The 15,876-nt window shown below is 50.8% G+C and overlaps 1 protein-coding gene across 1 annotated transcript in view; it reads right to left on the reverse strand.

Annotated features, from left to right (window-relative positions):
- The window catches only part of LOC119956803 (annexin A2-like), a 53,281-nt gene that overhangs the window by 22,263 nt on the left and 15,142 nt on the right, over positions 1-15,876 (reverse strand). Inside the window, exons 4-6 of the mRNA XM_038784239.1 lie at positions 9,020-9,114; positions 8,399-8,512; positions 4,255-4,345 (exon numbers count right to left, since the gene is read on the reverse strand). Of these exons, the coding sequence (XP_038640167.1) occupies positions 4,255-4,345; positions 8,399-8,512; positions 9,020-9,114 (300 nt within the window). The remainder of the gene's footprint in view (positions 1-4,254; positions 4,346-8,398; positions 8,513-9,019; positions 9,115-15,876) is intronic.

The following is a 15,876-nucleotide window of genomic DNA, read 5'->3' on the forward strand; positions in this document are numbered from 1 at the left end:
ATTTTTCCGAGGGGGGGGGGGGAGAAACGCGGGGGCGCCAGGGGGGGGCGTAAAAAATGTCAGGAGGCCCTCCCACGATTCTCCCAGGCCACGTGGGGAGCGGAGAATTCCGCCCGTGGTGTTTATAAGCAACTACTGTTTATAAATATGAGAAAAGCCAATAAACAGATTTTCAAAAAAAAAAGCTGGAGGTCAACTGAACACCAAGATTGATAAGAGTTTTGATGGGTAGGGGGAGAGCAAATAGATTTGGACCAAAGTCAGTCGATGCGGTTCAGAGACGGGCCAGCCAAGTTCTAACTGAATAGTGGGAGAGGTTTGAGGGGCTGGGTTGCCTCCTGTTCCGATACGCTGACTGAACAATAAACCTGTCTGAATCTTTGACGAGAGATTAAATCAGCAACAACCAGCCAAGCGTCTGACAAAGTGAATCTGACAAAGGAAACTAGGAGGTGGTGGAAAACCTGGTGAGGGAAGTGAGTGTTTATATGGAAAGGGAAGGCTGGTCAGGGCTGTGCATTGGAATAGACAAACTGGGAGATCACAAAGGCCCGAAAGGGGGGCTTTTCCGTATCAATCACCTGAGGCAGGGCAGGATTCGGGTGATGTTATGGAAGTGACAAGAGGTGAGAATGGCGAGGGAGAGGATTTGCGGTTGGGAATTCAGCTCCGAGATCAAATCCAACATCGAGACTGCAAACAGTTTGTCTCAGCATCTAACGGTTACCAGGGTGAGGAACAGAGCCAGCGACAAGGGAAGATAGTAATTGACAGGTTTCCTCCCACAGTCCAAAGATGTGCAGGTTTGGTGGATTAGCCACGATAAATGGGCCGAATGGCCTCCTTCTGCGCTGGAGGGATTCTGTGATTCTATGAATATTTAATTGGAGGAAATGTTTGCTCATCCGGTCCTGGATGACAGATGGGCAATTGGAAAATGTAGAGAGACGGTGAGGTGTCAGGAGAGAAGGTGGCGGGATAGAGCTGGGTGTTGGCAGCGTAGACATGCAAACTAATATTCTGTTTTCAGGTAATGTCACCGAGGACCAGTCTGTGGACGAGAAACAGCAGGGGTGGGCCTCACGGTAGCATGGTGGTTAGCATCAATGCTTCACAGCTCCAGGGTCCCAGGTTCGATTCCCGGCTGGGTCACTGTCTGTGTGGAGTCTGCACGTCCTCCCCGTGTGCGCGTGGGTTTCCTCCGGGTGCTCCGGTTTCCTCCCACAGTCCAAAGATGTGCGGGTTAGGTGGATTGGCCATGCTAAATTGCCTATAGTGTAAGGTTAATGGGGGGATTGTTGGGTTACGGGTATACGGGTTACGTGGGTTTAAGTAGGGTGATCATGGCTCGGCACAACATCGAGGGCCGAAGGGCCTGTTCTGTGCTGTACTGTTCTATGTTCTATGTTCTATGATAGATGCTTAAAGGGGGCTAACACCAGAGACGACCAGATTTAGCTTGAGGAAATTAAGCTGGGCAGGCGAATAGGGGGTGTGTAGGAGAAGGTTCGAGTGATAATGATCATAATTCCTTTCCGCTAAGGGGGGCAACATTTTCGTCATTAGTCCGCCTGTCTGGAAACAATACTTCTCAACAACTAATGGACGGGTTTCGACAAAATTCAATACAGAGATAGGATACAGCTCAAGAAAGAACTGATTAGATTTTGGCAAAGATGGTGATCTTGGATTTCTTTTTAAAAAAGGAGATTGGGAGAATTTATTTACTGTTTTAGAAAGTTGCGGATAGATTGATTTGAAATGTTGTGGATTGTTCCATCTGCTCTAGTTGAATTTGTCCAACCAGGACCAGAATTTTCAGAGCAGGTTGTTGGCTGCGGACTCTGTTCAGCAAGATGGAAGCTCTTAGTAAAAATATTTCCTTTTTTTCAGCTTCGTACTGGCAAAGCAGCAACCCAATAGGGAAAATCTTCAAAGGCGAGCTGCGTGATTGTATTTTTAAAAAAAAAATTCAGAGTACCCAATTCTTTTTGTTTTAAATTAAGGGGCAATTTAGCGTGGCCAATCCACCTAGCCTGCACATCTTTGGGTTGTGGGGGTGAGACCCACGCAGACACGGGGAGAATGTGCAAATTCCTCACAGACAGTGACCCGGAGCCGGGCTCGAACCAGGGTCCTCGGCGCCGTGAGGCAGCAGTGCTAACCACTGCGCCACCGTGCTGTCCAGCTGCCTGATTGTAATAAGGTTGACGCGGCAGTGTACTGGATGTATGTGCTCCACATGGTGCTCACTTCACACGCTCGGTTAAATTTAGCGCAGTGACGGAATAGCACTGGGTGACTGCTTTCAGTCCACATGCAAGGGCTCAGTACCTCGCCCATTCCTGGATCAGCTATTTAGAGTGAAATATAGCGGACCGGATTCGGAAGCTTACAGATGATACAAAAATTCCCTCATGGTGATCAATACGGCTACAGACTGCAGAGAGATATCAATGACGAGTCAGGCGAGCAGGGCCATGACACACCGAGTTCAACCCGAGGAGGTTTGAGGTAACGTATCTGGGGAAGGCTAACGAAACGGGGAAAGAACACATTTACAAAAAAAACCGATATTGAGAGATGGAGGGAAATGAGGGGGTGGCGGACATTGGGGCGAATGCTCAAGGTCCCTTGAGGTGGCGGGACAGGTAGTAGTGGAGGGAGATGGGAAACTTGATTTCTATTAGCCATGGTACAGCAGGAAGGCGAGCGAGAACTGGATAAAACATTCAGATAAAAACAAAATGCATTAAATCTGAAATAAACAGAAAACACGGAATAAACTCCTGCGTTGTCTGTGTAGGGAGAAAGAGAGGGCGCGATTCTCCCAAAACGGGAGAAATCGTAAGGCTGGCGTCAAACCCGGGCGGGTTTGATGCCAGCCCCCCACTTCCCGACCGGGAACCGATTCTGGTCCCCGGTCGGGGCTAGCAGCCCGTCGCCGTAAGCTCCGGGCATCATGGGCTTAACGAATTTCATTAAGCCCGCTTGCCGGAGTTAGCGCCGGCTGACGCGTCATTTGACGTCAGCAGCGCATGCGCGGATTGGAAGACTCCAACCCGCGCATGCGCGGATGACGTCATCGCGTATTTGTGCGAAACCCGCGCATGCGCGGGCCGGGATGCCCCTCAGCCGCCCCGCGAATGGATACTGCGGGGCGGCGGAAGGAGAAATAGTGCACGGGCATCGATCGCGGGCCCATGGCACCCTTGGCACGGCCGTGGTACTGCCGTGCCAATCGGTGTCATGGTTATAAAAAGCGAGTTGTTCCCGCCGTTTTTACGAACGGCCAGACCAGGTGTGTTTGCCGTTCGTAAAAACAGCGTAAAGGGCTGGGACTTTGGCCCATCTATCAGCTGTGAATCGCTGCCGGCCGTAAAAAACCGGCGGCAGCGATTCGTGTCGGGAGTTGGGCGGGTGGGGGGGGAGAATAGCGGGAGGGCGGGAAAAATGTCGGGAAGGCCCTCCCGCTATTCTCCGACCCGTCGTGGGGGGCGGAGAATCGCGCCCAGAGTGTTTTTAAAAATAAATTTAGAGTACCCAATTATCTTTGTTCCCAATTAAAGGGGCAATTTAGCATGGCCAATCCGCCTACCCTGCACATCTTTGGCTTGTGGGGGCGAAACCCACGCAGACACGGGGAGAAATGTGAAAACTCCACACGGACAGTGACCCAGAGCCGGGATCGAACCCGGGTCCTCGGTGCCGTGAGGTAGCAGTGCTGGCAGAGTTAACATTTCAAGGCCGTGCGACTCTTCCCTCAAAACATTAACTCTGTCACTCCCTTCACAGATGCTGCTCAGAATCCTCAGCATTTTCTGTTTATACTTCACGTTTGCGCAGATGCTGATCCGGAGAATCTTGACGATGATGGAAGACTGAATCAGCTGAGATTCTGTTCATGGGAACAGAGATGGCTGAGGGGTGCTTTCAGTGAGAGGTGCCCATGTATATATCCGTGTGGGACTGAGGTGAGGAGAAACTCGGAGGGCAGTGAACCTGTGGAATTTTCCAGAAGGCCGTGGAGACCAAATCGCTGAATATATTTAAGAAGGAGATCTATGGATTTCTAAGCTCTAAAGGTGTCAAGGGCAGTACGGCGAGAGTATGGAGGTCAACCATGATCATAATGAATGGCCGAGCACCGAGCAAGCTCGAAGGGCCGAATGGCCTCCTCCTGATTCTATTTTCTATACAATTGAGAAGAGCTAGGATAGGGCGGGAGTTCAAACAGGATTTTTCCTTACTTACTTTCTTGATAAGCCTTGCTCATGTCCTGGATTTGCTTGTTTGTACGGGAGCATAGAATCTCAATCAGAGTGTCTTCATTGGTTCCCAGGCCCTGTCAGAAGCAGATTTTTAAAATTTAATTTATTTTCCCGCGGATAGATATTCACACAGTTCCACGGGTTCAGCAGCACAGAGCAGAAAGGGGCAAAGTGCTCGCAGCTCGCGACAGAAAGGAAACTCGGGAGGATCGTTATAGACATTGACATAGAACAGTACAGCACAGAACAGGCCCTTCGGCCCTCGATGTTGTGCCGAGCCATGATCACCCTACTCAAACCCACGTATCCACCCTATACCCGTAACCCAACAACCCCCCCCCCTTAACCTTACTTTTTTAGGACACTACGGGCAATTTAGCATGGCCAATCCACCTAACCCGCACATCTTTGGACTGTGGGAGGAAACCGGAGCACCCGGAGGAAACCCACGCACACACGGGGAGGACGTGCAGACTCCGCACAGACAGTGACCCAGCCGGGAACCGAACCTGGGACCCTGGAGCTGTGAAGCATTTACGCTAACCACCATGCTACCGTGCTGACGGTCTGTGGGATCTTCCTGTGCCCAGTGATGCCGCCTTTATGGATTTCCAAACTCTAAAGGTGCCAAGGAGAGAGCGTGGAGCTGTCCATTAATAATTGCCCCAGCTTTCAATCACACCTCCCGCAGCCACAGCCAGCAGCCACCAGATGGCACATCGAGCACTGGCTGGGACTGAGACACACATCTCACCCTCTCGGATTGAACAAGTGAAATTATTTAGAACTTGCTGTCCCGACCGTGGATAAGTGAAAACTGCATCACGGAGCCAGCACAGCGTTCGCTTCACATAGCTGTGCCCAATGGTTCCTCTAACGCAGCCAGCAATGGGATTACGTGAGTGCGATGAGTCAGTAAACATCTGTCTTACGAGGTATTCCTGTTGTATCTATGCATCTGTTTGTATGTACATCTTGATGACAATATATACTTGTCATGACCTGGGCACCTGGGCGAATGTATATGTGAGGGGATATATGGGACACGTGTGTGTAGTATGTGTGCAGTGTGTGTTTGTGTGCATGTATGCATACACACGTGTGGAGTGTTTCTGTCTATATATGTGTATATGAGTGTGTGTGTGTGTGTGTGTAACTGTGTGTGTGAGTCTGAGTGAGATTGTGTGTGTGAGGGTGTGTACATGAGAATGTGTATATGAGTATGTGAATGTGTGTGAGAGTGAGTATGTGAGTATGTGTGAGAGTGCGTGTGTGAGTGTGTGTAAGTGAGAGTATGTGTGAAAATGTGTGTGTGTGTGTGAGAATGAGAGTGTGTGAGAGAGTGTGTGAGGGAGTGTGTATGTGAGAGTGTGTGAGTATGTGAGAGTGTGTGTGAGTGTGTGTGTGAGAGTTCGTGTGAGAGAGTGCGTGTGACAGTGCGTGTGTGTGAGTGTGTGTGTGTGTGAGAGTGTGTGTGTGAGAGTGTGTGTGTGAGAGTGTGTGTGTGAGAGTGTGTGTGAAAGTGTGTGAGAATTTGAGTGTGTGAGTGTGAGGGAGTGTGTATGTGAGAGTGTGTGAGTGTGAGTATGTGAGAGTGTGTGTGTGTGAGAGTGTGTGTGTGTGAGAGTGTGTGTGTGAGAGTGTGTGTGTGAGAGTTGGGGTGGGTGTGGGGTGTGGGGTGGGTGTGGGTGTGGGGTGGCTTTGGTGGGTGTGGGGTGGGTTTGGGGTGGGTTTGGGGTGGGTGTGGGGTGGGTGTGGGGTGGGTGTGGGGTGGGTTTGGGGTGGGTGTGGGGTGGGTGTGGGGTGGGTGTGGGGTGGGTGTGGGGTGGGTGTGGGGTGGGTGTGGGGTGGGTTTGGGGTGGGTGTGGGGTGGGTATGGGGTGGGTGTGGGGTGGGTGTGGGGTGGGTTTGGGGTGGGTTTGGGGTGGGTGTGGGGTGGGTTTGGGGTGGGTTTGGGGTGGGTTTGGGGTGGGTGTGGGGTGGGTGTGGGGTGGGTGTGAGGTGGGTGTGAGGTGGGTGTGTGGTGGGTGTGAGGTGGGTGTGAGGTGGGTGTGAGGTGGGTGTGAGGTGGGTGTGAGGTGGGTGTGAGGTGGGTGTGAGGTGGGTGTGAGGTGGGTGTGAGGTGGGTGTGGGGTGGGTGTGAGGTGGGTGTGGGGTGGGTGTGGGGTGGGTGTGGGGTGGGTGTGGGGTGGGTTTGGGGTGGGTGTGGGGTGGGGTGGGTTTGGGGTGGGTGTGGGGTGGGTTTGGGGTGGGTGTGGGGTGGGTGTGGGGTGGGTGTGGGGTGGGTGTGGGGTGGGTGTGGGGTGGGTGTGGGGTGGGTGTGGGGTGGGTGTGGGGTGGGTGTGGGGTGGGTGTGGGGTGGGTTTGGGGTGGGTGTGGGGTGGGTGTGGGGTGGGTGTGGGGTGGGTGTGGGGTGGGTTTGGGGTGGGTGTGGGGTGGGTGTGGGGTGGGTGTGGGGTGGGTTGGGGTGGGTGTGGGGTGGGTTTGGGGTGGGTGTGGGGTGGGTTGGGGTGGGTTGGGGTGGGTGTGGGTGGGTTTGGGGTGGGTTTGGGGTGGGTTTGGGGTGGGTGTGGGGTGGGTTTGGGGTGGGTGTGGGGTGGGTTTGGGGTGGGTTTGGGGTGGGTTTGGGGTGGGTGTGGGGTGGGTGTGGGGTGGGTTTGGGGTGGGTTTGGGGTGGGTTTGAGGTGGTCAGCCTGGTGGGATCTTGCGCAGCTTTGCACCTGGAAACACAATTCCTAATCTGATTCTCGGTGTCTCTCCAAGTATTCTGCACATGATGTGGAGATGCCGGCGTTGGACTGGGGTGGGCACAGTCAGAAGTCTTACAACACCAGGTTAAAATCCAACAGGTTTGTTTCAAACACTAGCTTTCGGAGCACTGCTCCTTTCTCAGGTGAGCATACCTCTGGAACCTACCTCTTCATTCACCTGAGGAAGGAGCAGTGCTCCGAAAGTTCGTGTTTGAAATAAACCTGTTGGACTTTAACCTGGTGTTGTAAGACTTCTTACGGTATTCTGCCTTGTATTGCTGTCTATTATTCCCTGCTGTATCCCACATCCTCCCAATCTACTTTCAAACCTTTTGCTCGCTTCCTCGCTTTGCCAAATGTAATATTCAGTATTTGGGGCCTAATCGGTGTCATCCTGCAACCATGTCTCTGCAATGTTATTGTGCCAGACTTGTTTCTTTTAAAATGCTACACTAGTTTGATCTTTAGTTTTATCCCTTGTATTATTTTTGTAATCTGTCACTATCATTTCTCAGTACTCCAATTGACCCACAGTCTTGACAGTAAATTTGGGGCAGAGAGCTCGGGGTTTTCCTGACCCTCTACATGAGGAAGTGCTTCCTGACATCACCCCTGAACATAAGAACTAGGAGCAGGAGTAGGCCATTTGGCCCCTCGAAGGGTCTGGCTCTAATGTTAAGGTTTCACCCTGTTGTTCTGGGCTCTCCCCACCAGGGGGAAAGGTTTCTCTCTGTGATTTTATTGAATCCTTTCGTGATCGTTAGCATCACGATCTTCCCCCCCCCCCCCCCCCCCCCCCTTAATCTAAACTCGAGAATACAAGCCTTATGTCATAGAACATAGAACATAGAACAGTACAGCACAGAACAGGCCCTTCGGCCCTCAATGTTGTGCCGAGCCATGATCACCCTACTCAAACCCACGTATCCACCCTATACCCGTAACCCAACAACTCCCCCTTAACCTTACTTTTATTAGGACACTACGGGCAATTTAGCATGGCCAATCCACCTAACCCGCACATCTTTGGACTGTGGGAGGAAACCGGAGTACCGGAAGGAAACCCACGCACACAGGGGGAGGACGTGCAGACTCCACACAGACAGTGACCCAGCCGGGAATCGAACCTGGGACCCTGGAGCTGTGAAGCATTTATGCTAACCACCATGCTACCCTGCTCCCTGATTTAATCCTGATTTAATGTCGTTAAATCTACCAAAGCCTCTCCCCCCACCTTCCTATAGGAGAAGTGAGACGGGGGCTCGGGTTTGTGGGTCATGGTAGACGTCTTGAGGACAGGTAGGCCTCACCTCCTGATTTCAATTCTCCATCATCACCCCATCCAAAATCCTCCCCACCTGCTGGTTAAATCCTCACCTTGACTGCTCCTTTGATTTCAATGGCGTCGTACTTGGCCGGAGTCTTCATCAGCGCCAAGATGATGGTCCTCAGATACTCGGAGAGGGCAATGTCCAGGACTTCCTCCAGATTCTACAAATACAAATGGTCGACAATCATGATTCAGCCTCATCTGCTCACAGCTGGGGAGGTCCCCCCCTCCTCCGGCTAACTGTCACCAGGTCAGTAAACTATAGGGATATACAGAGAGAACACGGGCAGATACTCAATCCACGCTGTGGGAATTACAACCTCTACCACGCAAGATCAGGTGTAGTGCCTGTTTTTTAATAAAATCCCTATGGTGCAGAAGGAGGCCATTTGGCCCATCAAGTCCGCACTGACCCTCTGAAAGAACACCCCCACCTAGGCCCACTCTTCTGCTCTAACCCCATGACCCCACCTAAGCTGCACATCTTTGGACACTAAGCAGCAATTTAGGATGTCCAATCCACCTAACCTGCACACCTTTTGGACTGTGGGAGGAAACCGGAGCACCCGGAGGAAACCCTTGTGTCAGCCAATCGGAATGAGGATATTTCCGACGCTGCACCTTCTCCTGATGGAATGTCTAACGCTTCGCCACAAGGCGGAACTCACCCTCTTTGTTCTCTTCTCAAATGCGAAGGCAATATCTTGTCTTTGCGCATTGCTGCGTTTTGTCAATACATCGATGATGGTGTGTTCATCAATACCTAGAATAGGGACAGAACATCACAGTTTTATAAAACCAGGGCTGAGGTCGCAACCCAAGCGCACTACGATGGAGTACGTGTGAAGTACGACCATTGTTGCAATAACAGACACACGGAAACGAGAACAAACTCCCACAAACAGTGGGCAGATACTCCAGAAAGTAAGAGGCATGTCGTCGCAGCTTTTCATCTTCAGGACAGACACTAGAATACCAAATTTCATAGTGAGCAACAATTCATGCAGCATGGGGAAAAGGGTACGGATTGGTTGGCGAGCGGGAATGATTGGCCAAGGGGTTGCCATGGAGAATGCACCAGCAAATAAAAAGGGTGACCAGCCCTGTCACGCCCGACTCGGTGACTCAACAAGGCCGTTGCATCACGCAAAAAGTGTAGAACTCTGCCAAGATTAGTGGCAGGGCAGAATATAAAACCAGCAAAAACTGACTAAAATGGCACAAGGTGGGAGAAATTAGAGAATGAGAGAAAGTTAGCGAGAGATATAAAAACAAACAGTGAGACGTTCTACAGTAATTAAAAAGGAAAAGAGCAATTATAGTGTCATGTGAGAGTGCCTTTAAGAAATGGGTGTTTACTACTGCAGTGATGTCAGAGAGTGGGTGGAGCTGGTCTGTCTGTCAGCTTTTTACTTTCGTGTAGCAGCAATCCTTCCCACCATGAAGAGGCTCCTCTGGCTTCTCAACTTGCTCCCCAACTTGGTTGCCCTGTTGGCCAGCGATGTGTGCAGGCTCAGGACTGCCCTGGCCTGGCCCTGGAGGAAGGTGAGGATGATCAGGAGGAGGGTGAGGCTGAAGGAACAGACCCAAGCTCTGGAGCAGGAGGTCAAGTTGGAAGAGGAGAAGGAGGGAAAGAAGGAGGAGGAAGAGGAGAAAAAGGCGGTGCAAGGGGTGGAGGATGTGCCCCTTGTTGCCCCCCCCCCCCCCAAAGCCCCAGGCAGCTGGCTGGCCCTCAGCTGGAGGTGCCAAACCCCCCCGGCGATATCCGTTGAGATATCCTTCAACTTTGGCAGGCACCTCTTCGACACAATAGAACATAGAACAGTACAGCACAGAACAGGCCCTTCGGCCCTCGATGTTGTGCCGAACAATGATCACCCCACTTAAACCCACGTAACCCGTATACCCGTAACCCAACAATCCCCCCGTTAACCTTACACTACGGGCAATTTATCACGGCCAATCCACCTAACCCGCACATCTTTGGACTGTGGGAGGAAACCGGAGCACCCGGAGGAAACCCACGCACACACGGGGAGGACGTGCAGACTCCACACAGACAGTGACCCAGCCGGGAATCGAACCTGGGACCCTGGAGCTGTGAAGCATTGATGCTAACCACCATGCTACCGTGAGGCCCCAATCGTGGTGGGTTTCCTCTGCCTGGCATGGCCAGTCTTCAGGGTGGTCCTGGATGTCCTGGGACTCCCGGGCTAGCTCAAACTCTGGCTCCACGGCACGGCGCTCCTCCTGGTGGTCTCCTATGGAATGGCGCTGGTCCTCTGGCTGATGCAGATCTACATCGTCCAGCTGGCCCTGCACTTCGGCGCAGTGCAGCTGATGGTCCTGGGGGTGAGCGGCTAGCAACAGGAGAAGGCGGATCTGGAGAGGGAAAGGATTTGGAGGACCCTATCGCACCATCAGACCTCTGATGCTACCCCCCGCTCCCCCTGGCTCCCCAGCGAACCATGCCCAAGGGTTGTACGTGTCTTGCGTGTGCACACGTGGGAATTATAATTATTTTTAACAAGACAAAGAAAACGAATGGGACTCCCCAAGGCGAATTGCTGCAGCGTTTTTTTTTACTTCAGTCTCTCGAAATGTATGAAGGCAACATGCATAAAAGTTTGTATGATGACTTTGTGATTTTCCACCAAGATGCAAAAAGGACATTTTTGCACAGACTTGGGGCGAGGGGTTGGGGGGGGGGGGGGGGGGGGGGGGGGGGGTGGGGGGGGGGGGGGGAGAGGAATTTGAAGAGGCACCAAGTTACTGATCAATGCCTCCTGACCATTGTTAAACTTGACCCTGGGTTCTGAGTCCAGAGGGGGACCAGTATCCACCTGGGTGCGTACCAGGGACGGTGATGCTGCGCACGGGGTGTGGGTGGGGGAGGGAGGAGGTTATGGGGGGCGGATGCGGCCATTGGAATCAGTGGGTGATGCTGTCCCTTGTTGAGCAGCTGTGGAGCCTGTTACGCCCCCCCCCCCCCCCCCCAAAACTCCACCAGGCTCGTAGAATATTGGTATGTGATTTGGAAACGGGATTTTGGGGAAGCGTTTGACTGACACACTGCCCGGATGTGACATTGCTGGTAGGCGCCAACTGCGAATGGTACTGTTAGCAATAGTACTGCCTGACCATTTACTTTTGGGGCTGGTTTAGCACACTGGGCTAAATCGCTGGCTTTGAAAGCCGACCAAGGCAGGCCAGCAGCACAGTTCAATTCTACCAGCCTCCCCGAACAGGCGCCGGAATGTGGCGACTAGGGGCTTTTCACAGTAACTTCATTGAAGCCTACTCGTGACAATAAGCGGTTTTCATTTCATTTTTCATTAATTTTCATTTCATTTCATTTTCACATCATTCCTTGTGTTATACCTGGCCCCCACCTCGCACCTCCTTTAACACATGAAAGTGTATTGAGGTGTATTTACAGGGTTCCTATGATTGTCACTGTACTGTCCCCCCCCCCCCCCCCCCCCCCCCCCCCCACACACACACCCGCCACTGAGCACTGCCTGACCATTTACTTCGATTGGAGGATGTCGGATCAGAGATGGTTCAGAAAGCAGAGCTAGGAGGGGAGACGATGGCGTGGTGGTAATGTAACCAGGCCAGTAATCCAGTGGCCCAGGCTATGACGCTGGGGGAAACGCGGGCTCAAATCCCACCACGGTAGCGGGTGGAATTTAAATTCAGCTAATCGAACTGGAATTGATGAACCAGTCTCGGCTATGGTGGCCAATCATCAATTGTCGTAAAAACCACCTGTCTGGTTCACTAATGTCCTTTGGGGAAGGAAATCTGCCGTCCTTACCTGGTCCTGACCTACACGTGACTCCAGACCCACAGCAATGTTCTTGACTCTTAACTGCCCCCCTGAAATGACCCCAGGGCTAAATAGCTGGCTTTTAAAGGCAGGCCAGCAGCACGGTTCAATTCCCGTACCGGTCTCCCCGAACAGGTGCCAGAATGTGGCGACTAGGGGCTTTTCACAGTAACTTCATTCGAAGCCTACTTGTGACAATAAGCGATTTTTATTTCAAGTCTCTCCATTCAAGGGCAATTAGGGGAAAAAAAAGTTAATGGAAAAGGTCCTGAAGGATAGGATTTATGACCATTTGGAAAGATGCAACTTAATCCGGGATAGTCAACACGGATTCGTGTCTTGCCTCACAAATTTGATTGAATTCCTTGAGGAGGTAACTAAGTGTGTAGATGAAGGTAGAGCAGTTGATGTTGTATACATGGATTTCAGTAAGGCGTTTGATAAGGTTCCCCATGGTCGGCTTCTGAAGAAAGTAAGGAGGTGTGAGAAATTTGGCCATTTGGATAAGTAACTGACTATCACATAGAAGACAGAGGGTGGTGGTGGATGGAAAATTTTCAGCCTGGAGACCAGTTACCAGCGGTGTACCACAGGGATCAGTGCTGGGTCCTCTGCTATTTGTGATTTTGATAAATGACTTGGAGGAGAGGGCTGAAGGATGGCTCAGTAAATTTTCAGATAACACCAAGATTGGTGGAGTAGTGGATGAGGTGGAGGGCTGTTGTAGGCTGCAAAGAGACACTGATAGGATGCAGAGCTGGGCCGAAAAATGGCAGATGGAGTTTAACCCTGATAAGTGCGAGGTGATTCATTTTGGTAGGAAAAATTTGAATGCGGATTACAGGGTCAACGGCAGGGTTCTGAGGAATGTGGAGGAACAAAGAGATCTTGGGGTTCATGTCCACAGATCTCTGAAGGTTGCCACTCAAGTGGATAGAGCCGTGAAGAAGGCCTATAGTGTGTTAGCGTTTATTAACAGGGGGCTTGAGTTTAAGAGCCGCGGGGTTATGCTGCAACTGTACATGACCCTGGTGAGACCACATTTGGAGTATTTTCTGCAGTTCTGGTCACCTCACTATAGGAAGGATGTGGAAGCATTGGAAAGGGTGCAAAGGAGATTTGCCAGGATGCTGCCTGTTTTGGAAGATAGGTCTTATGAGGAAAGGTTGAGGGAGCTAGGGCTTTTCTCTTTGGAGTGGAGGAGGATGAGAGGTGACTTAATAGAGGTTTATAAGATGATGAGGGGGATAGATAGAGTGGACGTTCAGAGACTATTTCTTTGGGTGGATGAAGGTGTTACAAGGGGGCATAACTATATAAGGTTCAGGGTGGGAGATATAGGAGGGATGTCCGAGGTAGATTCTTTACTCAGAGAGTGGTTAGGGTGTGGAATGGACTACCTGCTGTGATAGTGGAGTCAGACACTTTAGGAACTTTCAAGTGGTTATTGATAGGCACATGGAGCACACCAGAATGACAGGGAGTGGGATAGCTTGATCTTGGTTTCGGACAATACTCGGCACAAAATCGAGGGCCGAAGGGCCTGTTCTGTGCTGTACCGTTCTATGTTCTATTTGAGCAGGCTGCAGGGTGTGTTTTAGTTTCGTTTTCAGTGTTGGAGCTGAAGCCAGACCAAGCAGGTGTTCTCTCTGTCATCAAAAGACTATCTAATTTGATGAATTCAGAATTATAAATGTTTTCAGTAGTGAATGTAAACCTAATGTGCTTCTGTTGAAAGATGTTTCTTCTGTATTCTGGATGTTGTTTGGGAAGTTATTAAGGATTACTTAGTGTTGTATTCTTTGGGGGTAGTATTTGAATTGATGGTTGCTAAGATGTTCACTGTATGTTTCAAGAAGGTTAACTTGAGTTCATAGAATAAAAACTGTTTTGTTTTAAAAAATACGTCTCCATTTCTGCTGTACCACACCTGTAGAGTGGGCCGTGTGCTCCCCATACCACAATCTAGTAAAAGCTGTGGGTCAGGTGAACTCCATGATACACTTTGGGGTTCTCTAAACCCTGGCCCATAACAACAGTGAGTGTAGTTCTCCGGAGAGTGAGTCAGGAGGATTAATAATGAGAAATAACGAAATGGGGGAGGCATTGATCAGATATTTTGTCTTCACTATGGAAGACAGACACATCAGATATAAGGATCTAAATGCATTGGAGGTTGTTCAGAGCAGCTTTGTTAGATCGATAGCTGGAATTAGTGGGTTTCCTTATCAGGAAAGGTTGGACAGACTGGGCGTGTGTCCACTGGAGTTTAGAAGAGCGAGGGGGTGACTTGATTGACATTTATAAGATCCTGAATGGACTTGACACGGCAGACATGGAGAGGATGTTTCGTCTTGTGGGTGAGTCCAGAACTAAGGGGGGGGGGGGGGGGGCACGGTTTAGAATTAGGGGGTCACCCTTCTAGGTCAGAGATGAGGAGATTGTTTTTCTCTCTGATGATTGGCCAACTTTGGAACTCTTCGACTTAGGAGGCGCTGGAGGGCGGGATCACTGAATTATTGCCAAGGCAGATAGACTCTAGTTAGGCAAGGGGATCAAAGGTTATCAGGGAGTTGGGGGGGGGGGTCTGTATGGACTGTAGAACTTGTAACAGATGGAGCGGGATTCTCCCTCCCGCCGCACCCATTTTCTGATGCGTTGGCAGCGGGTCCTCCGTCCCGCCAGACGGCCAATTGTGGGCACCCCCACGCCGTCGGGAAATCCCCGGGCTTGAGTGCGCTGCCGGCGAAAACAGGGGATCTCGCCGACGGAGAATCCAGCTGATGATCTCGTTGAAGAGCGGAGCAGGCTCGAGGGTTAAATGGCCAACTTCTGCATCTATTCCATTTGTTCAATATACATAAGTAACATCCCAGAATTACCCGTGAATGAAGAGGCAAAAGAGAGGGAGGGACTGCAAATAATTACTCTCACCAGAGGAAGGGTACTGAGAAAACTATTAGAACTAAAGGTTGACAAGTCTCCAAGGCCTGGTGGACATCATCCTTCAAACAAGTAGCTTCAGAATAGTAGATGCATTGGTTTAAATTTTCCAAAATCCCCTTGATTCTGGGAGAGTCTCAGTGGATTTGAAGGTAGTGGATATAACTCCAAGAAAGGAGGAATACAAGAAAGCAGGGAACTGCGGGCCAGTTAGTCCAACATCTGCATGGGGAAATGAAAGAATCTATTATTAAGAAAGTTAATAGCAGGCCACCTAGAAAATCCAGATGCAATCAGATAGAGTTAACATGGTTTTGAGAGAGGAAATCATGTTTGGCTAATTTATTAGTCCTTTCAGGAATGGACGAGGAACATAGACGGGAACCTGCTTCGATTCCCCCAAATATTTGTGCTTGGATTCCCAAAGGGAAGCTGTATTTCCCAAAAGGTATTTGATAAGGTCTCATATCAATGGCTACTACACAAGATATGAGGAAGGTAAGAGAAGTGATGAGGGCCTCAGTTTGACATCTTACCCAAGGAGGACACTTCTGACAGCGAAGCCCTCCCTCTGTATTGACAAGGGGGAGTGTCGGGGCGGGGTCACTCTGTTCCACTCTGTGGAGAGAGCACTTGAACCATGTCTTATTGACACTGCGGCGAGACGTGAGATAAGAGACCGCGCGGCACTGATAACTGGAGCCGGCACGAGGTGATCTGCATCACCAACTTTAAGGGCATTTAAGTGGT

This window comes from Scyliorhinus canicula, chromosome 24 (genome assembly GCF_902713615.1).
Source record: "Scyliorhinus canicula chromosome 24, sScyCan1.1, whole genome shotgun sequence".
Lineage (NCBI taxonomy): Eukaryota > Metazoa > Chordata > Chondrichthyes > Carcharhiniformes > Scyliorhinidae > Scyliorhinus > Scyliorhinus canicula.